The 26,956-nt window shown below is 35.7% G+C and overlaps 3 protein-coding genes across 3 annotated transcripts; 2 read left to right on the top strand and 1 right to left on the bottom strand.

The window, feature by feature from the left end:
• Nucleotides 1–3,809: 3,809 nt before the first annotated feature.
• Nucleotides 3,810–9,568, bottom strand: AMSH1 (associated molecule with the SH3 domain of STAM 1). Its single transcript, XM_089628526.1, has 14 exons — nt 9,289–9,568; nt 7,404–7,468; nt 7,221–7,296; nt 6,965–7,099; nt 6,646–6,740; nt 6,318–6,420; nt 6,200–6,246; nt 5,649–5,991; nt 5,451–5,540; nt 5,312–5,374; nt 5,152–5,226; nt 4,649–4,711; nt 4,316–4,368; nt 3,810–4,234 (listed from the first exon to the last, which is right to left on the bottom strand). The coding sequence occupies exons 1-14, from the start codon at nt 9,400–9,402 to the stop codon at nt 4,060–4,062; spliced, it is 1,497 nt and encodes a 498-aa protein (XP_089484652.1). The 5' UTR covers nt 9,403–9,568; the 3' UTR covers nt 3,810–4,059.
• Nucleotides 9,569–15,361: 5,793 nt separating this feature from the next.
• LOC149384019 (cysteine-rich receptor-like protein kinase 44) lies at nt 15,362–18,307 on the top strand. Its single transcript, XM_089628527.1, has 5 exons — nt 15,362–15,669; nt 16,600–16,810; nt 16,907–17,144; nt 17,626–17,776; nt 17,855–18,307. The coding sequence occupies exons 1-5, from the start codon at nt 15,466–15,468 to the stop codon at nt 18,215–18,217; spliced, it is 1,167 nt and encodes a 388-aa protein (XP_089484653.1). The 5' UTR covers nt 15,362–15,465; the 3' UTR covers nt 18,218–18,307.
• A 4,285-nt stretch (nt 18,308–22,592) lies between these two features.
• On the top strand, nt 22,593–24,848 carry LOC149384018 (maltose excess protein 1-like, chloroplastic). Its single transcript, XM_089628107.1, has 5 exons — nt 22,593–23,478; nt 23,944–24,045; nt 24,124–24,242; nt 24,325–24,387; nt 24,477–24,848. Exons 1-5 carry the CDS (start codon nt 22,786–22,788, stop codon nt 24,619–24,621), a joined length of 1,122 nt encoding a protein of 373 aa, XP_089484233.1. The 5' UTR covers nt 22,593–22,785; the 3' UTR covers nt 24,622–24,848.
• The last annotated feature ends 2,108 nt before the right edge of the window (nt 24,849–26,956 follow it).

The following is a 26,956-nucleotide window of genomic DNA, read 5'->3' as shown; positions in this document are numbered from 1 at the left end:
TAAAATAGCGTAAGGGCAAAAATGTAAAACTAATTCAATTAATAAGCTGCCACGTAAACAAGATGACTATTTACGGGAAATTAACGAAAGGTTGGCTAAAACCAAATTGCTAGTGTTTTAGATGGCTACGTAGCAATCTAAACAATGACTGTGTTTCGTTAATCTATATTATATTTCCTTAAATTCCTGCATGATATTTGCCTGACCGGATATGACCCTAAGTTTATATTTTATATATAAATTAGGGTTTTGATTATATATTAGTCTTGTTCCTCAAATACTGATGTAACATCATTAATCACATTTTCAAAGAGGAAATCCTAGACCATCAATTTTCATTTATATTTTTATTAGTGTTTTAGTTGAACCTTGGTATAATATCATGGTGGGGTTTATCTGCATTAAGTTCATTATATTAGAGTAAGATCCCATACAACAACTTATGGTTTTTAAAATAAATATAATCTTAAGGATATAGGAGTGTGCATTATGTAAACATGGAAGCCATCTAATTTCACAAATAATTTTGGTCAATTATTGAGGTGGGGATGATATACTTTGAACGTGTCCTTGCATTATACTACAATACATTTTGTTTGAAATTTCTTCAAACTATTTCTGATTTCAATAGTGATATCACTACGTGCTTAACATAAATATTACCTGCAAAATTATCCTTGAGTCTGGACAAACGATTTCTAAGAAATGTATATCTCACATTGGACAACGACCAATATGAAATAGGATATATATATATATATATATATATATATATGTGTGTGTGTGTGTGTGTGTGTGTGTGTGTGTGTGTGTGTGTGTGTGTGTGTGTAATGAAATTTGATATCAAATCTAATTGGTATCACAACAATTATAATAGGTTAATCAATCTCAATCTCATACTACTCAACCACCGCTCTCAATTAAGAATCTAAGCGTCAACACCGTAGACGGCTGGCGAAGAAAATTGGATGATTCTCATAGTTGACTTATTCAACCTTCCCAACAAGTACATGGCCACCCTCTACACCATGCGCAACGACATCCTCTGCAAATAGGGATCAATTCAAGCAGCCCTTACTTCGCGATCGATGTCTCAACTGATAGGAGTCCGAACATGTTCTCAGAGATATCCACGAGGGGATATGTTGGAACCATTCTGTCTGAAGTTCTCTTAGGCACAAGATTCTACGACATAGCTATTTTTGGTCAAGTGTAAAAATTGCTCTCACATCCCGAGACTATCTCTACACTGTTGGTTCCAATCATCGTGGTTGTGGCCTCAACCTTCACAAATTGGGGGTAACATTATTGACAAGCTACCGATAGCTCCTCTAAATCATGTGGACGTAATAAAGAAATTTACTAAATCAAAATACATAGACGATTGCTCTTTCTCATATTTAAACAATTTGTCAATTTTGGAGTAGTCACTCTAAAAATGAAACGAAATTGCACTCTTTGTGTTATATTCACTCGAAGTATAGGAGTATTTGTAGATATACATACTACATAAGTGTTGATCATTCAAGATCCTCTTGTAACAAGAAGGGCTTCTTTATACCCTTCAAGTCATGTAAATACAATTGACTTCCTAGCAAAATATTCTTTTGTCAATCTCATTAGAAAAGTGTGCACAATAAATTGGTTGTGAAATCAGCCCTTAGGTGAACAAACATTAACTCTCTCATTTGTAGGGTTAAATTTCATATGTAGTTTATGCAATAGAAATTCAATTAGTTGGAGTACCATGCTTTCATTTTTAACATCATATGTCAAGCTTGAGGGTATTCACAATGTCGATTCATTCGTAGTGCCGCATTTAGTTTACAATTGAAGGACATTGTACTTGTACTAGCAACATTGACACCACGATGGGTCAAACACGTTAAAACAAGCGCTTCTTGAGAGGCAGTACGAGGTTTTTATCCTTTTTGTTTTTCAAATTTTTTATGTCTTTCCTTATTTATGGTTTTGTAAAAACACAAAACAAAAAACACTTATAGCTCATCACTGACACATCTGCCACCGCCACAGTTTACCGCCCTACCGCCACCAGATGCACCAAGATGTCTCGAGGGAGTTTTTCTCATCCTTCCTACTCTTAGCTTTAAGTCTGAGGAGGTGTAGAAAAATCACATTCTTTTGATTTTTTTTTAAGTTAATGTCTTTATTTTGTCATTTTAGTCAAATATCTTCTGGTAGGTTTATTTTTTTATTTTTTATTTTATTGCAAATATTCACCCAATTTTAACTCAGCTGGATTCGGTGCTCGAGGATTCAATCTTATAAGGGATTATGATCCTCCTCTTATAAGGGATTATATTTATTTTGAACTAAAAAAACTAGATAAGTTGAGGATTTATAGCATGAGATATCTTGTGTGGTTATCACTTTAGATGTTTGGAGTTGTAAGAAGGGAAAAAATTACTACATTTTCTTTGTACTTCACAACATGCACAATGAATGAACACTTCATAGACGAAATATAGAACTTCGTAGGATACGCTTAAGAGGTATAAACATGTCTACCATCGTGTTGTGTGTACTTACATAATGGAAGCTCATTTTTCTCGATTTTTTTTTAATGTTTATGTACCCAACTTCAAACTTATGCATGTATACTCTATTATTAAATATTAATTATCATCTATCTTTCAAGCTATGGACTTAAAATTAATAGCGAAGGAAATAGACGACAAATTCAACAATTATTGAATAGCATCTCATAGATAGTATCGACAATAAACTCTTCTGAATTGAATTGTTTTCCAAACAAAGAAGCTTGTGAGGCGTGAGATGAGAAAGGGGTCGTACCACCAATTAATTAAGTACACAGCTTTGATTGCCCTTAATTACTAATCACCCAAAATTATAAATAGGAAAAAAAAATAAAAAGGATAGAGAGAATCTTGGGAATGGAGTGCAAGTAGAAGATGCATGAGTTTTTGATATATCACCATCTTTTACAATTCCAATAGATCCCTTGGGCTAAATGAATTTGACGGAACAGTATTTCTATTTGGTGCTTATCTACGTGGACCCAAAACTAATGGAAATGACAATATTAACCCTTTTGGTGCAGAAACAAACGTAAAATACCATCTCATCTCAAATCGTATCATGTCATGTGTTATGGGTTGTGGTGGTAGGCCCATTAAGGCATGTCATTGTTGGACAAAGCAACAATTTAGGTCTTCAATCTTTGTTTGCAACCTCCACTTCTTTTCTTCTTTTTTAGCACCAAAAAGATAAGTTTGCTTTTTCGGGAACGCCAAGCAGAAAAGGGACATTTTTTTCATTATCAATTCATTTATCACTATAACGCAACGATTTAACATGAGACCATATTAGCTAAAATTAAGAAGTTTCTTACACTTAAAGAGGATCCGAAAGTGATGAGAAGCTCTTTTTTTTTTTTACCTCATAGAAGAAAGGGATGCGAGATTGAAGGGGCTAAAAAAAAGCACAACCGAATAATAAAGCAAGTGGATACCAACTAATCTAAGTTAAAATATCATATATATTTTATGTGTGTGAGTGTGTTGTGTAGATAGATAGCTTGCAGATTGCCTTTTGCCTTTAGCTCTTTAAAATTTGGACCAAACCACCATTATCCCACCAACTCTGCCTCTGTATCATGTCCATGAAATTGGTTGGAGAATCCAGCAAAAAAGGGACCAAAGAAGAATAATAATTCAAATAAGTACCACATGGATATACATTGCGTTTCTTTTCTTTTTTAATTTCAGACAAGTATATATCCATCTACCACTTTAAGATGAGAATATCAAAGTGAGGGAAGCAGGGAAGGAAAAGAATCTTCTGGCTTAGCGAATGCCATGTATTATCATCAAGTAATACGAGCTTAGAGGATTGCTTGTCTGTCCATACAATTACAATCACTCCTAATTCTTTTCAATTTTGTTTTTGTTTTCTTTTCTTGTGCGGACACAAGTGTTCCGACATAGTTGGGGCCGTGAACAATCCAATAATGGCACACACTTGTATATCATATATGAACACACTATTATGATGAATAAGAGTAGTTGGAAATGATGATCAACGGAGATCGATGACATCGAAATCGAGATTAGGGTTCATGTAAACATCTGTACAAGTCTTGTAAATGGGGCCACCGTCGGGAGGGGTGTCGTGGGAATGGAATCCGCGTTGCTGGCATTGTCTGATCACAGACATCCCTCCCGGATTTGTCAGCCGAAATATGCCATGGTTTCTGTCAACACATAACAATTTCATTCCGATTCCAATTCAAATAAAAACAACTCCGTTATTATAAATAAGCTAATCTCCTTACCTTGAATCATCTCTCGGAGCCATCACAATTGCTACTGATTCTGGCAACATAATCTGCACAAGGAAGAAATTATATTAACAGAACAAGCGAGGTGATAAAATAAATAAATAAAACTACCAAGTCATGTGATTAAAAATAGGGCCTCTTTCTTTAACATGAAGTGAAAGAAATTGAAAGATAAGAACATGGATTCCTAGGACACCAAATATTAGACCATAAAAACCTGAAGAATCAGACCTTGAATATGACAAGTTTTGGTCAGGACTCTTAGTAGTGAATGAACTAAAGGTTAAGAGGAAAATCTTGTCTCAACATTCCAGAAAGAGTACACACCTGATATGAGTAGTGGGTATGAACATCGATCGAAGACATGAAACATGACTGTGTAGGATGAGTCTGAAAATGTGAATAATAACAAATTTCGGTCAATGGAAGTCAACATATACTAATGAGAATCGTGCTGAGACAGATACAAAACCATGGATAGGTTCCTATTTCTTGCTCTTTCTCTCACAAAAATTGAAAAAAAAAAAAAAAAAAAAAAAAAAGAAGAAGATGATGATAGTAATATCTGAATAAACTGAGGCAACTAAGACTTGCATTTGACCTTATTCATACACATTTTATATAACGATTCTACATAAATGTGATGTGCAGGCTTCATGTTATCCCATAAAAATAATATTTGATCGGAAGGGATTTCTGGGCCTACAAAACACCTCCGTTGCAAAGTAAAATAGAAGTAACTCTCATAACTCATAGTACCGACAGATGAAATGTTAAAGATAAAAAAGAGTTTAGGGTAAAGGTATTAAGTCAAGGTATATGATACTCACATGGATCCAACCGAGAGGGAAAAGTGATCTCTTATCCTGAGCTTCAAATATTTCCTCCTCGTTTGTAGCCTGACACTGATCACAAAATATAGTTTATTATTACAATCTTAAAATTTTTGCTAGGCTTATTGTATTTACAGAAGAAATGATATCCGCATACAGAATTTGAAGTCGACTCCTGCTTTGGAATGATGAGAGCTGTAACATAAAATTTTCTGTTTTCCTGCACAGAGAACCCCCGAAGTTTTCAATATAACGACATTACTCATAAACTGCAATCTAAATTTCCAGAAACTTACAAGCGAACCCCCGAGGATACCACAAGTCTCCAAGTTTTTGTTGGTATTTGACTTTGCCAGTTTCATAAAGGTTTCCATCATTGTTGTAGACTGCACAAAAAACAAAAACACAAAAAAAATATCAAAGTCAAACTACATACGGTATATAATGAATAAAATTACAGAATTTCAGTTCGAAACAGTGTAAGAGAATCTAACAATGTGTAATTGCAAAGGGTTTTCAGCACGAAGAGCCTCATCTGGTAGTGAGTCCAAACCGAAATCTGTTTCTGAAACTTGGGGTGAGACAGCAGGGATCAGATCTTGTACTTGAGCAAGTACAGGCGGCGGAGAAGGTTGTCTGATGAGTTTAATGGGAGGCGGATTTTCAGTTGTTTCGTCAAAGGAAATAAGGGAGACTTCCTCAGTAGTAGTACTAATCTTATCATCACTATGTGCAGAATTTGACACATTAAGAGGTAATCTTTCTTCATTTTGTTGGATAGAGCCTTTGTTCCCTCTATGATCCCCATTCTCAGGCTCCACTTTCACGGCTTGCTGGCTGTCATATAGTGTGATATGATTAAATTTGTATAACCGACTACTAAATAAAGGTAATATGATGTCTTTACAACATCGCTAAAACCCGAAGTACATAACGTATATCTAATTTACTTTTAGTGGAAGAAATATTATTCTTTATCGCGATAGTTAAACTAGCATTTTCTTCACTGTGTATCAGGAAGCGTAACAGGGTAACAGAATCAGACCTTAAGATTTCAACGGGACTCAGATCTGTAATGCTAGGATACCTGATCTACATTATGAAAAACAAAAGTAACTTTAGCTTAAAGTCAAGACTAAAAATGTAGAAAAATATTAGCATACCCCTGTATTGCTTATAGGTGGTTGCCACTGCCCGTGAAGGCCATTTGGGCCCAAAATCGAATGCCTGGAGAGGGTTTCGTCGTTTGGTCGTGGTCTCAAAGATCTACAGATAGTAGAAGGATTCCATTCATATACGAAACTAAGAATGATCAATAGCAAGACATGTCTTCATTCACAGGTGTAAATAGGTGAAACGGTATGATTTCTCGTGCATAATCAAATTGAGACTCGGTTCACTATGACTTGTAAGAAATCATCGTTATATATCTAATTTCTTAAGCATGCCTTGTATGTGTGCCTTGAGCATTGTTAGATCTAAAAAACGTACAATTTTCGAAGCCTTTCGTCCACGGGACTGGGTATAGCCAGCTGCTGAGATTGTGAACTCTGGTACACAGGTTTTTGCAAAGCAGAGTTTGCTGGCTGTATTTTCAAGATGAATATTAGAAGAAAAGGGTGAAAAGACACAGAGACAAGCGAACTATATACACGGAACAAACAAAGATATAACAGAGAATCAGTGATACATCAAATGAACATAACACCAAATACTGCAACTTCAGATTGAAATTGATTAAAAAACAACAGAGAGAGAGAGAGAGAGAGAGAGATCACTTCAAACTAATCAATTGAAGTTAAAGGCGTACCATGTTAACATCCTTTATTATTGCAGACTGAGTCCAGCCGTTCATCGGACGAAAATAGTTTTTGTTAAACTCAATGATCTTCAGTTGAACAGCTGGTTTTAAATCCTCTAGCTCAGTCAAGGCATTCAATAAATTCTACAAGTAATTAATGTCCAAAAAGTTAGTTTCAGGCGTGAAAACTAATCTTCTGAATAATGTGGTATTTTTTTTGTCTTCTTAAAAGGGCAGTGGAAATGTTTATACATGAGAACGTTACCCTTCTCAAGTAATCTTTTTTGCTTTTAGGGGACGTTCTATAATCTCGATGACATGGTATTGTCTCGTTGACCAAGCTAAAGCAATACATAAAAGATAATCAATATCAGCAAATTTTGGAACTGTAAAACAGCACAATCTCAGAATAAGAACGGAAAACACCAATTTCAGTTACGTTCGTTACCTTGAGTACCGTAGGAGCATAACATAAAGATCTATAATGTTCTTCTCTGTCCGAAAAATGTTGGCCTACAAATAAAACATTATAAGAAGATGATAGATGATTGTGACACGCTGATATATGAAAAAGCTCCAGGTTTAGATGAATTAGAATAGATTATCAGACAAAGACTAACAACACATATGCCTTTTTCCATGAAGTACTTGGATTTTCCATGAAGTACACCTTAAGTGATGAAAATAATCAATATATAATTTACATGTAGGATGAGAGTAAACATGTTTACGTACTTGGATTTTGCCTAAGTAATTCTTTTACAGGTTTACCAAAATGGAGAATCTAGTTATACTTCTTAAGTGACCCTTGAGAACCAGCTGAAATTGTTCAATATTTCTCGTAAAGAGAACAATTATAGAATAAATCAACAATAAAATATATATATATATATATATATATATATATATATATATAAAAAGGGGCTGTGGTATCCATAATATACAATAGAGTAGACCAAGCTCGAAACAATATCAGAAATAAAAAAGTAATTTTTATATTTTCTTAAAAAAAGCAAGTTATTAATTCCTCAATGTCAGAGAAAAGCCATAGCGCTATGGCGTAGTTGATGCTATCCAGGCAATCTGGCACACGAGCCTCTATTTCATTAAACGGTTTCTTATTTCTCTAGCAACAAGAGGATGGATTCCTAAACAAGTGCCTAAAACTCGTTAAGTCTCTCATCTCAACAGAAAAGCATAAACAGATCAACTCTAGTGCATCCCCAATTACATCCACGTGCTTAAGACCAGGTTGACAAGTTATAATGTTAAGCAAGCTTTGATCATCAACACATTTTTTATTGGCCTCCCGCCGAATTCTACGACAGCTTAGGATGATCAAACCGATTAAAAAAAAAAAAGTGTCGAGAAATCAAATCGAACACCACATGAGAACATACCATGGACGTTATTATTCAATTTAATCCTCAAACGCACGTGTTATTTTTTTTTACTGAGATGTCCCCTGTACTACAATTCGATAAGAATTTTGATTTTGTAGTAATGAAGAATATAAAAAAAGAAGGGAATGCAGCAAAACGTTGTTCTTCGCTACCTTTTGGGAAATTCGGAATCAAAGCAATTCATGATCTTCGAACATAAGATTTTTTTTCCACAGGAGTTAATTTGGGCGAAGTTTAACAGAAGTATAGTGTTGTTGCCATTATAGAGATTGATAAACTGTGCTTTGTGTTTCGCTTTGTTTTTCCCACGCCTTTTTTTTTCATTTTTCAATCAAATTTTAGGTTCTACTAAAAAAAAATTGGAAGTTTGAGAGGTTCTGTGCTCTCCCTAAAGGAAATTCTTCCTCTCCTCCACACTCTCATATAACTTTCATATATTACTTCAATCCAATCTTTCTTTTTTTCGGACTAGTGATGATAACAAATGTTCCCACCATCATGACTATCTTATCTTGACCAACTGGAACATCAATTAAGCAAGGATTTACGCTCATTAAGCACTGAAAAAACCAGCCAAATTATCATCCAGGAGAGTGAGTCATAAACTGAATGTGAATACTTTCTTTCTTGTCAAATGCTCGTGAAACTTGAATCCACATCAACATAGTACTAAGCTAATCCATTTCTAAACCCAGCCCCAACAACGCACAAGTAACAAGTTCTACATTGAAACCTAGACGTTCTATTTTGGCTAAACCTTCCAGAAATTGTAATTACCTACACAAAATTGACTGTAATATAAACAAAACAAGACATAAATAAATTCGAAAGGACAAAAACGGAAAGTTCTGATTGCGAATTCGGTGTCTCAACTGAAACCCTCGATGATCGTTATATTATATATGCAACAAGTCTAGGGCTGGGAAAGACCTGTCTGAGGACATTATCGGCAATCCGATAGTAATAGCGGAGAGAAATTCGGTTGTCCACATCGAGCTTCTGAGCTTTAGCTGAGATGTTGATGAACTCCGAAGAAGACCTCATCTTCAATCTATCGAACTTTGATCTTTTCCTTTCTTGTTTACACTGATCTATCCAATTACCATTTTCAAGAATTGAGTGATCGGCGATAACTGGAAAATGGGGAAGCGATTCGAAGGAGGGAAAGAGTTCGTGTTCGTCAATGGCGGCCCGGTGGGTGAGAAAAGAAGACCTGACCCGACAATGTTGTAATGTGGTAATTAAGGAATTATTGCGAGGACAAAGTTGGAAATACTTAATTATGCCTCTATGGCTCTATTAGTATTACAGGGCCACGTTTAGATATAATAGTGCAAACTCGGTTTTAAATGTTAATCACATTTATCTTTCCAGCAGAAATAAATAAATAAACTCACGAATTTGATACAACTTACTATTCCTTGCTACAATTACAACGTATGGTCAATTATCAATCCTAAAATGTTCGGAGAAAAAAAAAACCTATAATGTCAATAAGATTAAAAAAAAATCATATAAATATATTACAGAAAAATAAAGAGAAATTTGGGAAAATGGTTGAAGGTTGAAAAACTGAATTTGTAAAAGGGTAATTAAGCTATATAACCTCCTGAAAATAGACAATTTATTTTTAGCCCACATTTTGTTAATAAATGGTAAATAGCCAGGAGGATTTATTTACAGCCAAAATATGACTAGACTACCCTTTTGTTTTCCCACGTAGTTTCTATCAGCTATTTACACGTAATCAAGTCAAATATTTGGTTATTAATGCTCGCGAATATCAAAGAGGTAATTATAACCGTGTAGCTGCGTTCACACTTAACCACAACTGCTCCCATTTATAGTTTTTCAAAAAAAAAAAGAAAGATGAAAGAGAACCGAGAGAAAGAGAGAGCCGAGAGAGAGATCGAGGGAGTGAGAGCTCGAGGAAGAAGAGAACGCTCGACTGGACCACCACCAAACACCCCATCATGAGCGGACCCAAAACCCGCGCGCGCTCGGACCGGGGAGTCGCCGGGAGTTGCCGAGAAGAGATTGACGAGGAGTTCGGCTGGAATCAAAGAGGACCGTCGGAATTCATCAAATTGAGAAGGTATTTCCCGTGAAAATTCATCAAATTGAGAAGGTATTCATCAAAGAGAAACGTCGGAATTCAAGAGATTGATTTTTTTTTTCTCTCGTGCTCCCTGTTTGAATTTTCCGAGAAGAGAAGAATCTGCGTCCAAAGGTCCCGATCGATATTATGGACTCCGCGAAGAACAGTTTTTTTTTTTTTTCAGTATGTTCGTGTAAATAGAAATCATATTTACAGTATATTCGTGTAAATAGGAAGCTTATTTACAGTATATTCATTGTAAAAACAAAGCATATTTACAGTATATTCATTGTAAATACAAAACTTATTTACAGTATAATCGTGTATTTGCACTGAAAAAAAAATTTGGAAATATTTTGAGCACGAAAATTATGGAAATTATGAATATATGGAAGACAAATAATAGCAATGAATGAAGAATATATTTACAGATTTTATCCATAATTAATTGCACGAAAATAGAAACTAATTACCTAAAGTCAACGCCGAAAATTTCCAAATACATAACAATTAATGGTTGAGAACTTTCAAAATTTGCTCAAAATTCAAATTTGAAAACTTCCCTATTCGGTTTCAATATTTAATTCGAAATTTAAAAAAAAACTGCCTAATTAAATAGCGTAAGGGCAAAAATGTAAAACTAATTCAATTAATAAGCTGCCACGTAAGCAAGATGGCTATTTACGGGAAATTAACGAAAGGGTGGCTAAAATTAAATTGCTACACATTCCGTGGCTTAAACAGCCAATTATTTGTTTGTAAAAAGTAGTAAGTTTTAGAGAAATTGACTCAACTATTACCATTTGATAATTTTTTTCTAATTTCTCATCAAAAGCTTAATTTGGCCAAAAATATTACTAAGCTACTTGTACATATACAATTTTACCCTCAACCATTTATACCAACAATTTATGTCAATTGCTGACATAAATGTCAGCGATAGATGTCGATTGTTGACATTTATGTCAACAAACAGAGAACCAAAAACTCACAGATGTCAACAATAGTTGCCAGTTGACATCATGTAGATGGTAAAATTGTATTTGTACAAGTGACTTACTAGTATTTTTTACCAAATTAAGCCTTTGGTGGGAAATTGGAAAAAACTTATCCAATGATGGCAGTTGAGGCAATTTCTCTAAGTTTTAATTTGAAAATTATGTTCATTTTGGCAAAAAGTACTCTTAGTTCTCTTCACACATAACATCTCAAAACCTCGAACTAATGTTCTTCCATTCCCATTAACCTAACTCTTCCTTTCTATAACTCGTTTTCTTCCTGAAAATTCGAAGCCTCGTAATCGAAACTCTATTGAAACTTAAGTTTTTGACAATTTTGTAGTCTTCGTAACTTGTCTCTTGTATTGGCTCTCATTTTCGCCGGCTCTAGGTCACGTAAAGATTCAAAATATATATGTAAGTGTGTTAAACTTGTTCTAAATTACCTTGAATCAGTATTTCAAACAAGTCTGTGATGTAATTGAGAATTTTTAATTAATCTTGTAGAGATTTCTAAAAGATGAACTTTTGAAATCCGGATCTTAAATATCCATGTGGCGCCTTGCGGTGAGAACTTACATTCTATGTTCAGGCCATTACCTGCGGGCATCTGCGGTGCTTTTGGCCTTACGGTCTCCTGCGGTTTCTTGCGGTGTATGTTTTTGTTTGTAGATTTTCGTGGTATTATTGTTATGTTCGACGGATCTTGTTATGGAAAGATGACTGCTTTTAGAGGAAGTAGTACTCATGTTATGGAGATTCCGACGAAAATTAAGGTTTTTTTAGAACTATTGGATAAGCTATACGAGCTACTTAATGTGGATAAGTTCCTTTTTATCTGTAAATAGAGGTTCCGTGCAGGATTGATGATGTTCAGTGTTCTCCAAGTATAATTTTTGCGATGATGAGAAAGTAGGTTACAACATTAAATATGGTAAGAATTATCCATTATGTGTTACTCGCAACGAGAAGAATGTAGTCATTGTTCGTTCGTCTGTCCGCCAAAAAAAGGGAAATAGAGTAGTTCACATACTTACGGAATGATGGAGATTTTGGTCTTAACGACATGCATTACAACAACATTCCTGCAACGAATCAGAAAGTTGGTCTTCATGTGCAAATGGCCAATTTGCAAACTTACATAGAGTCTGAGACCGTGTCACGTTCTAAACGCCACACAATGTTCCTTCTCGTCTCCGTATGTATCACCTTATTCACCGTCATCTCAACATGATGAACCCCATGTGCTGAATACTAGCAATACTCGTAAGAACTATGGAAATCCTTAAAAAAAATTATGGACGGCACTAGAGTTTCGACCTGAAGACATCGAGATAAAACTTGATTCATTTGTCACTTCTTCGGCTCTTGCATTTATTAACCTTATTATATGTATAAAATATGTTGTTTATTATGATTACTAAACAAGATTATGTTTGAACTATTAGGCAGTAGCTCTGATCTAGCCTTTCGACAACTATTCGAATACGAGCAAGATTTGAAGACTCAAGTTGTTGTGTTTTCCTTGAAGAACAAATTTAACTATCTTGTAAAACAATCAAGTCCTGACATGTGATACATCAACTGTAGGGATCCTGAATGTAAATGGAGGTTGAGTGCCAAATGAATTTCGGGCTCCGAGATGTTTGAAATAACAGCTTACATGAGTGAACATACTTGTTCTACTTGTTCTCTCGTTGTTTGAGGAAAAGACCAAAAGAAAGTTGCACCTCGGGTTATTGCTCATCTAATAAAGAGCAAGTATACTATTGATGGGACCTCGTACATGCCAAATAGTATTCAAGAGGATGCGAGATCTCAATATGTCGTTGAGATGAACTACGAAAATGCTTGACGAGTGAGAGAGAGAGACGGCCATTTAATCTGTTAGGGGATCTATAAAAGATTATTATTAAAAAATTGCATCATGGCTACACATGTTGAAGGTAAATAATCCAAGCACAATGATTGATTTTGTGACTGAGAATGGTGCTTCAAAGCTTGTTTCTTTTACATCGGAGCTTGTTGTCGAGGATTTATATTATGTCGTCATGTGATATGTGTTGATGCGGCGTTCCTCAAGACGAAATAAGGTGGACAAAATTTGAAAATGGGTATATGTGTAAACTCATCTGAACACATATACCCATTACTCTAAATTTTCAAATTTTAACATGACGAGGTACATATCAAATTTTCAAACTCATTCAAACACATATACCCATTCCTCACGAGATACATATCAAACCAAATTCATATGATTTCAAGCAAAACAATGCAAAATCATTCAAAACCCATAAAATTTAAACTAAACCCATAAAACTCGAAATCTAAGCCAAAACCACATCCTAATACACACATGTAGCTAATAGACGATGAGAGTGAAGGGCAGGCGTGGTTCCGAGTGTCATCGTCGTCGTGGTTCCGGGTGACGTCGCCGTCTTGGTTCCGAGCAAGATGAGAGTGAAGGGAAGAGAAGTACATACCCTAAATTCGAAAAGTATTTGTGAGGGCAATTTTGTAACTATGCACATACTTTTCAAAATAATAACCCTTTAGAAATCAAATTTTCTCAACTTTAACACACATTTTCCTAAATTACCCAAAATAAATTGAACGAACGAAAGGATTTTTTTTTTGTTCTAATTAGTCACGTACGAACTTAAATTTTGATAAATAATCAACGTTCTGTTAATTTTGCAAAATAACTATTCACAGAGATTAATGATATAAAAATATCTAAAATATAATTGAAATTAACTTTGCCACATCAGATTTAGTGGCTATATAAAAAATATATTTGAAACGTTGTCTAAATCGCATGAAATTTAGTGATTATATTTAAAACATATTTGAAACGTTGACTAAATAACAATGTTAACTTTTCAAGTGGCCTAATTCGTTTTATTTTTTATTTTTTATTTTTTTCCTAGTAAAAATTGTACCATTTTCTCGTATTTTGATGATAACTTCCATGCCTTTTTTATATTGTTCTCTCTTAAAAGAATCTCACATTTACTTACATCTAATATTACACTAAAATGAAACATTAATATAGAAACAATCTTATAATAGAATATCAAGTCTATCACTCAAAAAACACTAATGAAGCATTTTCTATAGGGATGGCGATAGGTGGTTTTGTAAAATCAGACGATAGTTACAATTTATTTTAAAATCATATCCTACTCATACTAATTTATTTTTAATGAGTTTGGGTCTGGGTAAAACCCTAAAGTCAGAGTAACTCATGAGTATGTTTTTACCCATTTAATATTAGATTTATTAATAAAATACAAAATACTTAAATTAATAAATACGTATACTAAAATTTGCTTAAAATTTATAAATATAATAGTAATTTCAAACAAATAAGGTATTTCGTTGATTAAAAAAAAGGTATTTAAAACTAATACTCTATTAATATCTATATCATTTTTACTTGTGCCCTACCATTACTCATTTATTCGAATTCTGTCCATAATCACTAGGCCCTGGTGGACACATGGCTACATGAATAAAATTCTCATCACTAATTCTCTAGGGATTACCCATACCTAACCTCTATTTTTTTTTAAAACATATAGAAGTAATACATTTTTCAGAACGTAAGATTAGTCGTCGTTTAGAAATGTTACGCTTACGTCACCAAACGAAGTCTGGCATTAAGAGTATTTAATCAGGGTTTCTCAAAAAAAAAAAAAAAGAGTATTTAATCAGGGGAGAGAACGGAGATTCGTCAAATGTAGCAAATGTGTCAAAAGTTCAAAGTCAAACGTGAAGTAAACTTAAAAACATTTAAACAATTGCAAATACAACCACAAGTATACATTTCGATTGCTGAGAAAAAATAAAAAAGAATAAAAAGGTATACATTTCAATTGCTGAGCAAAAAAAAAAAAAAAAAAACGCGGTTCCGAAGCAAAAGCTCGTTGCTATTCTCTTTCGCAGTCCTTGTACGGTTATAAGCCATTGAGCAATCGCTGGACTTGTTGATGCTCTGATGCTTGGATGGGAATTGCGTCGGCTCTGTTAGCGTGCTTGAAGTCCGTGAAACTCCGGCGCAGCGGCGATTTCTCCGGCGACGGAGACGGAGATGATGACGGCGAGGAGTCCTTCGATCTCTTCTACACTCTCAACTCTCTCCAAATAGCTACTAATTTCTTCTCCGACCTCAACAAGCTCGGTCATGGAGGTTTTGGTCCCGTCTACAAGGTGACTTCCGTAATTTCAACTTAGCTAATTCTTTTCTTTATTTTAATATTTTTCCTGTTGTGTTCTCTGCTGTCCGAATTAAATACAAACCAATTTTATTATTACTAAAATTCAAACCATTGATTCCCTTGAAGTTGTGTTGCCATTAATTTTTTATTTGCTTTGTAAATCTAGAGCTATTCTCTTGTTTACTAATTTTGTTAGAATTTAGTGCAAAGACGTGGATTTAAAGGAATCATATTATCAAACACAGTATGTTGTTTCTGAGCACAAAAAAAAAAAGAAAAAAGAAAAAAAGATGTTGTTTTAGAGTAATATAATACATAAAGAGTGCTCATGAAAATTTTAGGTTGTGTTTGGTAGTTAACTCAAAAAGTTTTTGTTTTCTGTTTTCTAATTTTTGTAGTTGTACTGAAAAACTGTTTTTTAGTTGTTTTCAAAAAGCTGTTTGGTACAGTTTTCATTTTTATTTTTGAGAAAGTGAAAAAACAGAAAAAGTATTTGGTATAGTTTTCATTTATGTTTTTGAAAGAATGAAAAGAGAAGATGAGGAGAAAGATGAGAGAAGAGAATAATTTCTTTTTCAAAAACACCTTTTATTTGTTTTCAGTTTTCTTTACTTTTTCCAAAACAAATTCAAAATTTTTTGAATTTTTTTTCAAAAAACTTGAACCAAACATGTTTTCAATTTTTTCAACTCAAAAACTAAAAAATTGTTTTTGAGAGGAATACCAAACACTACCTTAGAGACTCAGAGACGACATTTACCGTTTATCGCCTATTTCCACACTGCCCATTTTGATTTTTTCGAGCTTGACATGGGAAAACAATATGAACTTTAAGTAATAATTTTTTGAGCTTATGTGGTCGTATTGAGTAAATAAGAAATAATGGTTTAGTGATCTTCAAACATGCTTGATCAAAATATAGGGTCTCATGCCGAGTGGTCAAGAAGTAGCTGTGAAGAAGCTATCACTGAATTCAAGACAAGGAGTGAGAGAATTCACAAACGAGGTCAGACTATTGCTCAAACTACAGCACAAGAATTTGGTCACACTATTCGGATGTTGCGTTGAAGGTCCCGAGAAGATGCTCGTTTACGAGTATTTGCCTAATAGAAGCCTCGATTACTTCATTTTTGGTAACAACTAGACTGTAACACTAACACTATTCCTCATAATATGTAGTTACATTTTGGGACTTGTTAGAAAAAAAAAGTGTACGCTACGCATTTCAGATAAAAAGAAGGGTCCGTGTCTGGATTGGAGAACGAGGTTTCGGATAGTCACGTGCGTGGCCAGAGGTCTTCTGTACCTGCACGAAGAGGCACCGGAGAGGATCATCCACAGAGACATCAAAGCAAGCAACATTCTTTTGGACGAGAATCTCGTCCCGAAAATATCCGACTTTGGCCTCGCAAGGCTGTTTCCCGGCGAGGACACCCACGTTGAAACACTTCGGATTTCCGGGACTCAGTCAGTTATCTCAAACTCTTACTTATATTTTACATGTCAGCTCTTGGTTTTGGTCCCTAAACTAGTTTTATGAGTGAAACGGATCTTCAGCTGTTTTCGTAACAAATTATTAAACTTTCAACCAAATTCATCATCTAAGAAACTTAAATCCGATCTAATTAGAGAACAATTGTAATAGCAAAGAACAAAAATTACACGCAGATTTATAGTGTTTCACTTTCAATGCGAGAGCTACGTCAACTTGGTCGTTGCAAATATCACTAATAATTCAAATCGGTTGTGGTGTTTACAATCTCTTGCACTATACAAAAAAATCGGTGCATAGAGTATAAATAGAGAAAAACTAGGTCGAAAGTTCTTTATGGTCTTATCGATAAATTAAGCTCCACATATTGGCCAGTTATACTACATAAAAGAACTATTGAAGTTATAGTCTAAACCTAACAAACGAGTATTATTTTATTTTTTTGGACGTGCGCAGCGGTTACATGGCACCAGAATACGCAATGCGCGGATATTTATCGGTAAAGACCGACGTTTTCAGCTACGGGGTATTAGTGTTGGAGATCGTGAGCGGGAGAAAGAACCACGATGATCGCCTATCCCCCGAGAAATCGGACCTGTTGAGCTACGTAAGTAAGAATAATGAATTGCCTTTTTTTTTCCATATGTTTTGGGTATCTCTATTCATCAACGAAGTGAATCCTCAGACGTGGATGCTGCACCAAGGAGGGAAAGCGCTAGACGTGGTGGACCCGAGGCTGAGGAAATACGACCGCGACGAGGCGGCGATGTGCGTCCAGCTGGGCCTGCTGTGCTGTCAGTCCAACATCGGTGACAGGCCTGACATGAACTCGGTCCACCTCATGCTCTCCAGCGACTCCTTCACGCTCCCTAACCCCACGAAACCCGCCCTCCAAGGCCGCGTCGGCCGCTGGTCAACCACCGCCTCCACTTCCACCCCTTTAACCTCATCAGCCACTCACCCCAGCGGTAGTGGTAGCACCGGATTACCCGTTGAGGACTATTCTAGAAACTCTATCTCTGTTTCTTCCATTGACGAAGGAAGGTAGATAGATTGGTACACAGGCACGAAGCCAAGTGAGACCTGTGGGGGCTCGAAGTTTTTTTTTTTTTTTTTCTTTTTGCATTTATTTTTTTTTACCTTGAAAATTTATAAATCAGCCATCTCTGATTGATTTTTTTTTTTTTTTTTTTTTTGCATATTAGTCCCGCTAATTTTAAAATCCTGGCTTCGTCCTTGGGTATATACATACACTTGTTTTATTTATTTTTATTTTTATTTTTTGCATCTCTGGGTTATTTATAAATTCATTTTTATCTATGCTTCTTGCTTCTGCGATTGCCGGTTCTTCTTTTGACGTGAAAATTCTTCTACTTTATTTTGTGTTCGAAACTATAATGGTGCCAGCTATGTAATGATCTCGTGAGAACTCTCAGGGCATAGTCTGATTTTGATTTTAGGTAATCTTTATCCGTGTTAGAGATGAGCTAAATTTTGGTGTAACATTATAAGCATGAATGATACCCTCTACTTGGCTTTGTTTGGTAGAGGAGAAATAGAAGGGGAGGATTGATTTTTTAAATTGATGTGACATGTATCCATGTTTGTTAGGAAGTAGGGAAAGAAAATGGGAAGCATAATGGCCGATTCTACTACTCATTTCAGTAGTTTGGACTAAAATATAGAGTAGCTTAATTTTGGACACTTTTAATAGTGTTTTGAGGAGAGATAATAATTTGATACCCGGTTTGCCCTTTAAAATTTAATTTTGTTCATTCAAGCCCTAAACCAAAACTTGCTCAATAAGAATTCAAGTACGTCTTGTTTATTGTGTCATCACAGCTCTCTCTCTCTCATCTATTTTTTCTCTGCGTGTGAAGGACGTTTGAACTTCCTCCATGAGCTGTGTGTGTCTTTGAAGTGAAGCTCAGCTCTCGGCCACCTCGTCATCGTCTAAAAGTAAGCTTCTTTCGTTCACGCCGTCGTCGTCTTCTCTCCTCTCTTTTTGTTTCTGGGTTTTCGTTCATCCTCGTCGGGTTTCTGAGTTTCTGGGTTTCGGAGAACATGTTTGTTCAACGTCATCCTCGTGCATCTTAAAAGAAAGCTTTTTTTTTTCGTCGGTCATCTTTGTTTTCGTGTGCTTGTTGTCTGGGTTTTAGGTCTTTGTCGTTCTGGGTTTGTTGGTGCCATTACCCGCCGTCTCTGTGTTGTTTGTTTCTGGGTTTGTTTGTGTGTTGTTCTTCGTGTTTTTGGACGTTTGAGTTTTTTTTTCGCGTTCTTGAATTGTAGACATACATGTCTACAGTCTCTGAAATTGTAGACTGTCCCCGTTATACAACGTTATTGTAATTGTAGATATACATGTCTACAATTCTTGTAAATGTGGACATATCGGTGTACACCTTCAGCTGTTGTAGACTAATACGTCTATTACAACTGAAGTTGTAGACCTATATGTCTACAATTACAAGAATTGTAGACATGTATATCTACAATTGGTGTAATTGTAGATATACATGTATACAAATAGTCTCATTGTAGACATTTAATTTTTTTTCATACACGATAATAACAATCAGATATGCGTTTTTGCTATGCATGAATGTCAGTTGTAACAATTGTAGATATTATAGGTCTACAGTTACTACAACTGTAGACGTCGATATCTACAATTGTTGTTAACTGTAGACTTATAAGTCTACCGTTTATCACAGTTTTTATTACAATTATACATATCAAAGGGAATTGGCGGCATAAATCATCAAACTCTTTCTCTTGACTCAATGAGAAAAACAATTTGAAATCTCTAAATAAGAAAAGGACTCCAAATTGCTTCTTATTTCTCTCGTCTGCTTAACTTCAAGTCGCGATCTTGCCGTCATGGGAGAGCTTTGCTGCTGTGGCATTCCTGTTCGCGAGTGCGCTTCGTGGACAATTTTGAATCCTGGAAGGAGGTTCCACAGTTGCATCACAAAAAAGGTAAGCTCTCGAATCACGATTGTGAATCGCGTCTTTGTTTTCGCCGAAAAGTCACCTCTTCGTGTTCGTTTTCTCAGGAAGATGGTGGGTGCGGGTATTTCAAATGGATAGACCCGGAAATGTGCTATAGATCGAAGCAAATCATTCCCGGTTTGTTGAGGAGGAAAAACATGTTAGAATCCGAGAATGCGGGACTTCGAAGTCAAATTTTCAAGCTGAAGATGGCTCTGTTCGTTGTCATTGTCATTGTTGTAGTTTTTTACATGCTCTGAATATGTTTGGTTAGTCAGATAATAGCTGCTCGAATCAGATTTTAAGGTATCTGTTTTAAGGGTTTTGTAATGATGTAATGAAGATGATTTCAATGCAATGCAATGACAATTTTTGGTTTGAACTGATACTTTTGCAGTGTTATGGTGGTGATGAATTTACAATGTTATATTTCAGTGAGACAGGGTTAATGATAGAATTGAATTATTATAGTTGTATGTCTTTTTTACGTCTTGAATGCATTACATGATAGAAGTTGTTCAAATTGTAGACATCATTGTCTACAATTAAACTGATTGTAGGCATTTAATGTCTACAATCAGTTCAAATTGTAGATATATATGTCTACAATCATCACAATTGTAGACATCACTGTACACATCTGTAGACACAGCCATAACAAAACAAAAGCATACCGAAGCCATACAGTCATAATAAAACAAAACAAAAGCATACGAAAATATATAGCAATGTTTAGGCATTCAAACTTCAAATTGTCATACAAAACCATACAAAAATATAAAACATAGTTTTAAAAGTAACTTCATAGTTTGAGATTTGAGTTCATGTAAACATAAAAATCCCAGCCCAAAGATGTCGGAAACTCGTCGTCAGATTCGTAGCCGGTCGCAAGTTTCACAGCCACATGGTCTCCTCAAACTTGTCCAATGCGCCGAAGAAGATGAAGTTGTGGTCCACAATCTCTTCTTCGGGGACAAATCTTACAAATCCCTGCATATGTCAAGAAAAAAACATGAAACTCTACACAAAAAGTCCTCATATCACCAGAACTATATCTACACAAACATGTAATTGTAGACATCTATAGCTATAGTCACTAGACATAAACATCTACAATTCTAGTGACTATAGCTATAAATGTCTACAATTACATAAATTATAACCTATGAAATCTTCAACACACAGAAAATGCAAATCAAAGAATTCTACAATCACATAAATAATAACCCAAATTCAGCTTTGCACGCCATAAAAAAGTTACCCAAAATGCTCAAAGTGAAGAGATGTACCTCATTTACAGTTGTTTTTCGTTTTCGGAGCTCAAATGGCGATGTCTCATCTTAATTTGACGCCGACAATTCAGTGACTAGTTTTGGTTTCTTCACTCGACGAGACGTTGTTGGCTTCTTGGCGGGAGACTTTTTCGCTGGAGAGACTTTTCTTCAGCGGCGTCGGACCTTTCTTCGTCGTCCTCGAATTCTTCCGAACCGGCGCGCATTTTTTGGCCGTCATTTTCTGCAATTTAGCGTTTGAAAAAAGGTGATTCGTAGAGATTTGAAAGAATAATGAAGATTAGCAACGAACCTGAGATATTTATGAGAGATTAGCAACGAACCCGGAGATTTCGACGACGTGGATGAGGATTTTCGCGATTTCGGCGAAGTGGGTGAGGGTTTTAGAGAGAGAAAGAGTCGGAGGAGAGATGAGAGAGCGTGAACCAAGAAGATGAAAATGGGTTTCATTTGAGTTTTGAAATATTAACTGACGCTATTGTTTAATGAGGTATTTTTAAAATAAAAAATAAAGTCAAGGGCAAATATGTACTTGCTCACTTAAGCAACTACTAAAAGTGTCCAAAACAAGAAACTCTATATTTTGGTCCAAATTATTGAAATGACTACTAGAACCGGCCATTTCCCTTCATTTTTTTAGCAAAAAATTCCATGTGCAAAGGTAAGAGTGGTAATAAGACAGGGATGAGTCCTCATTTTGGATCTCTCATAGTATGTATATTATATATGGATATGTATATATTATTGTAAATAACTGTGATTGACATGCTCATCAAAGTCAATAAAGTGAATAAATAATTAATTATCTTTATTGATTAATACACCCAAATTTCACTATAAATTTCACTGATTTTCCCATTTTCACTCTTTACAATTTACTCTCTACACATCTCTCTCTCTCCAAATCTCTTGCCTTAATTATTAGTGTTGTTCTTACTTTTAATATTTCTTTTGACTTTCATAATATATACGTATATACACTGAAAATTTAAAATTCGTTTAGTGATTTAATTAATCACTCCTTCAAACTAAAAACAAAACAATATGTAATATGTTCCTTTATGCCAGGAATTAGTGATTTTAAGTTCAGAAGAAACAGATTACTTGAGCTAAAAAAAAAATGACTTGTCGTACGAACTTAAAGAGAGAAAGAATCAAAGAGGTGTGAATCGAGAGAATGGATCCACACGGAAATATCTTTCGGGCGTCGCTTTCGGGCGTAGCGTACGGATAACAACTGGGGACATGTGCAGATCCACATGCCAAAGCCGAATCCGATAAAAGTAAAAAGCGTCGTTTTCAGCTCACTCACTCTTCCGATTCCCATACGGCAATGGCATCGATGTTCGCCGTCGCACATATACCCCATCGCCTCCTCGCACTCCCACACCACCGCTCTCACAACACCACCGCCCTCCAATTCAGACCTCTCCGCCTCGAACGGAATCGGCAAATCTCGGTATCCGCGTCGGCATCGGCATCGGCATCGGCACCGGAGCAGCGGCAATGGGACACGATGACGGCGCGGTTTTCGGGGGCGTCGAGCGTCCCGTTCCTGCTGCTGCAGATGCCGCAGATAGTTCTGAACGCGCGAAATCTAATGAGCGGCAACAAGGCGGCGCTGCTGGCGGTGCCGTGGCTGGCCATGCTCACGGGACTCCTCGGAAACCTCTCTCTCCTCTCCTACTTCGCCAAGAAGAGAGAGAAAGAGGTCATCGTCGTCCAGACGCTCGGCGTGGTGTCTCAGTTCACGGTCTTCGCGCAGCTCGCCATGGCCGACGCGATGCCGCTCCCTTTCTTCGCCGCCACCTCCGCCGTCGTCGCCGCCGGAGTTCTCCTCAACTTCCTGAACTACTTCCGCCTCCTCCGCCCGCCCTCGCTCTGGCTCTTATGGGAGGATTTCATCACCGTCGGAGGGCTCTCCGTGCTGCCTCAGGTCATGTGGTCAACTTTTGTTCCTTACCTTCCCAACACCGTCCTCCCCGGCGCCGTCTCTCTCGTTCTCGCTCTCACCGCCGTCGTCATGGTAACACTTCTAACATGGTATCAGAGTCAAATTCGATTTCAATGTTGGACCATCTTGTAATCTTGTAGATGTTCATTCTTACAAACTTAATATCCGGGATAGGTGAATTAGTCCACACTTGTAATATGGTATTAGAGTCATCAGACCCAATTTTGATGTTGGGCCACTCGTAAATGTTTATTCCTACAAATTTAATACCTCGGATCAGGTGAATTAGTAGACAAATCTAACATGGTATCAGAGTCGAACCCAATTTTGATGTTGGGCTACCCGTAGATGTTTATTCCTACAAACTTAATATCTCGGATCGGGTAAATTAGTCCACAATTGTAACATGGTGTTAGAGTCGGGCATAGTTCTGATGTTGGGCAATTCGTAGATGTTCATTCCTACAAGCTTTACGCTTCAGATGGTGTGAGTTAGGCCATGCTTCTAAGATTGAGTGTGACTGAATCTTGTTGGCAGGCTCGGATGGGAAAGTTGCCGGAGAAAGGGGTTAAATTCGTGGGAGCGCTCTCGGGATGGACGGCCACGCTTCTCTTCATGTGGATGCCTGTCTCCCAAATGGTATTTATCCATACTTCTTTATTGACATTGATCATGGCTGTGTGAAATTCATTTTTGTTTGTTTGGTGTTTTCATCAGTGGACCAACTTTTTGAATCCGGAAAACATCAGAGGCCTCTCGTCCATCTCGATGCTGCTCGCCATGATCGGGAACGGGCTCATGATCCCGCGCGCCCTCTACACTCGAGACTTGATGTGGTACGTATATTCATAGATACAGGATATATACACATCCCTCTTGCAGAGCGTTTTGGGTATGATTATTATTATGTGATTGCAGGTTCGTTGGATCTTCGTGGGCTTCCTTCTTCTATGGATATGGAAATCTCGTCTGCTTGTACTGGTAACGTGACCTTTCGACTAGGTTATTTGGACATGTATGGTGTGATTTGTGTGGTTAACTCTGGTGGTTGTCGTGTTTTGGTTTTTTAGGTTCACGATTATTAGCCGCGAGTTCTTCTTGGCAGCGACCGTGGGGTTAGTTGCGTGGATCGGAATGGCTCTATGGAAAGACATGGCAGTTCACGGACACTCAAACCCTTTGACTTCCTTAAGAGAGTTGATTTTTGGACCTTGACATACACCTGTGATTTTGCAATAAGAGTGTGTAGTCCTCATATATATTCGTAATAGAAATAAAAGAAAAAAAGTCCCTTTTCATGTGATTGCAGTAAGAAAGTAGTATTTGTAGGTTTTTTTTTCTTCCCGTTTTAGATATCTTATCGTTTGTTGGAACAATCCAACTAATTTGTAAGTTGCACTTGTCGTGTAAGTAAAAGTAATTTAGTAGTGTTTGTTCATCGATACTTCATCAGTCGAGTCTCCCAACATAATCTGTGCTGCAAAGCATTTTTCTTTTGTCGACGGTGTGTAGAACATTTATTAAGGTCATTACGTTTTTTTTTTTTTTTTTTTTTTTTTTTTTTTTTTTTTTTCCTGAATTAATTTGGATTCATTAAGCTGGGGAGGATGATATTGCTTGAGGCCATTCAACTTGTCACCAACCGTACTTCACGAACCGAGTCACAATCACCTGTAAGCTCTTCCTTTTCCAGTTCTTTCAGCTGTTTAACATTTGGATGAATTGTCGTTTTCTATTTACTAACCCCTTGATATAAAATGGTCCGTAGCGATAAAAATCGTATTAGTTTAGTCATTTTGTTAATTCTTCGATTGAAAGCCGCCTCAATTTCAGAGTTTTCGCCAGTATTTTACGATCTAGTTTTGAGTTTTGTGATCATAATTGAAACGTCGATAACTAGAATTTTTAGTTTAAATTGTAGCCAGAATCAATGGATATAGTTTTGAGATATAAATTTGAGAGTCACAATTTAGATGGACAATATGGCATAAAAAATAGTCTTATTTATAGACTAAAAAAGTAACCGTGTAAATACAGCCGTTAGGAATATAGCTGTTGAATATTAATAAATTAATATGTGTTCACTATTGATAATTTAAATAAAATATTAAAATAATAAATTGGAGTGAGATGAACATAAAAGACTTTCTAAAATACTTTTTTAGTTCATAACTAAAATATAAGAAGCACCCCTTGGACATGATCTAATTAATAACTTGCTTATGCTTATGTGGTTCTGTTTATGTTATAGCTTTTTTAGAGAAATACTTAATAAACAATTTGTTTCTCTCGTAAACAATTCAATCGGATTCTTATAATATAAAGTAGGTATACATTTCTATATATAAAAAATATATATGAGTGGGAGGATCCTAGCTGACAGAGTTCATTGTAGTTTTGCTAGAAAATTCCTCGAAGCATGTTAGGTGGTACAATTTGCAATATAAATACGATTATTTGTGTATCTTTGTATATTTATTAGACTTGTTGGTATATATTATATAGATTTAAAAAATAAATATACAACATATTTATAATCATATTTTGTTATAAGATATTGGTCAGTATATTTGTCGGTAAGCAAATCTATCAGCAATATACAATCGGTATGTATATTTTTATAGGATACCAATCGATAAATCAGTAAAATCAAAACTTCGATATTAGATCAATATCCATATTTTAATCTTTGAGTTAAATTAGCATGTATACCATAAAGAGCACATTTATCTCTCTCTACTCTAATGGCAAGATATAAAAGTTGACAAGTATCACGTGTGTTATCGCTTATCGGTCTACTATTTACATCACAAAATAATAGAAGCACATAATAATCTATTAGACACATTAAAGTCCAACATCTACAATTGGTATTGGATCACTTTCAACAGGAAATTCTATTGACGATCTGTAATACATAATTATTTAATATATAAGCTCGATATAAAAATAATAGGTATGATATCTACACGGTAAAAAAAAAAAAAAAAAAAAAAGAGTCAGGTTATGAGTAGCCATCCTCCTGAAAGTGAAATGAAAGTGAGCTATGTGCATATAAAACTGATTTAATACTCTTCTCATCCCAACCGAAGAAAATTGAGTTGATTTACAGGTCAATAGTATATGTTGCTGGGTGATTAAAAATCATGTTTACATGTAGCTCAACTGAGCTCAAGTTCATTGAAGTTTCCAAATGACCAGTTTCAATGAGGTATCTCACGTTCACCTAATGAAGAAAAATTACATGGACTAAGCCACTTGAAACGTTGGTATTACAATCTAGACAACGTTTCATTTAAGTTTCAAATGTAGTTACAAATGATGACGTGGCTTTATTAGTCATTTGACAAATTACTACATTAACCTTTATTAAAATCGGCTTGGGTTATTTTCAGTTAATTTCCGTTTAATTTACATGCGATAAATTTTGGCTGGCTGAGACGTTGGTTAGTAGTTGGTTTCTATGATTTATATTACATAAGGGTATCAAGTTTTCTTGGATTAATTTCAGTTAATTTCCGTTTATTTTACGCACGATAAACTTCGACTG

Source organism: Urtica dioica, chromosome 10, assembly GCF_054948205.1.
Source record: "Urtica dioica subsp. dioica isolate 48M chromosome 10, U.dioica_male_clone48M_v1_H2, whole genome shotgun sequence".
Taxonomy (NCBI): domain Eukaryota; kingdom Viridiplantae; phylum Streptophyta; class Magnoliopsida; order Rosales; family Urticaceae; genus Urtica; species Urtica dioica.
Note: the sequence above shows the minus strand (reverse complement) of the source record. Positions and strands in the feature narration are given on the sequence as shown.

What these genes read in the sequence shown, in the direction of transcription:
- AMSH1 (XM_089628526.1), bottom strand. Translation starts at nt 9,402, where the DNA reads ATGAGGTCTTCTTCGGAGTTCATCAACATCTCAGCTAAAGCTCAGAAG. An exon ending in CACCTATAAGCAATACAGGG is followed by an intron (nt 6,247 to 6,317) that starts GTATGCTAATAT and finishes TTCATAATGTAG; the next exon opens with ATCAGGTATCCTAGCATTAC. An exon ending in ACCCTTTGCAATTACACATT is followed by an intron (nt 5,541 to 5,648) that starts GTTAGATTCTCT and finishes TTTTTTGTGCAG; the next exon opens with TCTACAACAATGATGGAAAC.
- LOC149384019 (XM_089628527.1), top strand. Translation starts at nt 15,466, where the DNA reads ATGGGAATTGCGTCGGCTCTGTTAGCGTGCTTGAAGTCCGTGAAACTC. An exon ending in GTTTTGGTCCCGTCTACAAG is followed by an intron (nt 15,670 to 16,599) that starts GTGACTTCCGTA and finishes ATCAAAATATAG; the next exon opens with GGTCTCATGCCGAGTGGTCA. An exon ending in CTTCGGATTTCCGGGACTCA is followed by an intron (nt 17,145 to 17,625) that starts GTCAGTTATCTC and finishes GGACGTGCGCAG; the next exon opens with CGGTTACATGGCACCAGAAT.
- LOC149384018 (XM_089628107.1), top strand. Translation starts at nt 22,786, where the DNA reads ATGGCATCGATGTTCGCCGTCGCACATATACCCCATCGCCTCCTCGCA. An exon ending in TACACTCGAGACTTGATGTG is followed by an intron (nt 24,243 to 24,324) that starts GTACGTATATTC and finishes ATGTGATTGCAG; the next exon opens with GTTCGTTGGATCTTCGTGGG. An exon ending in AATCTCGTCTGCTTGTACTG is followed by an intron (nt 24,388 to 24,476) that starts GTAACGTGACCT and finishes TTGGTTTTTTAG; the next exon opens with GTTCACGATTATTAGCCGCG.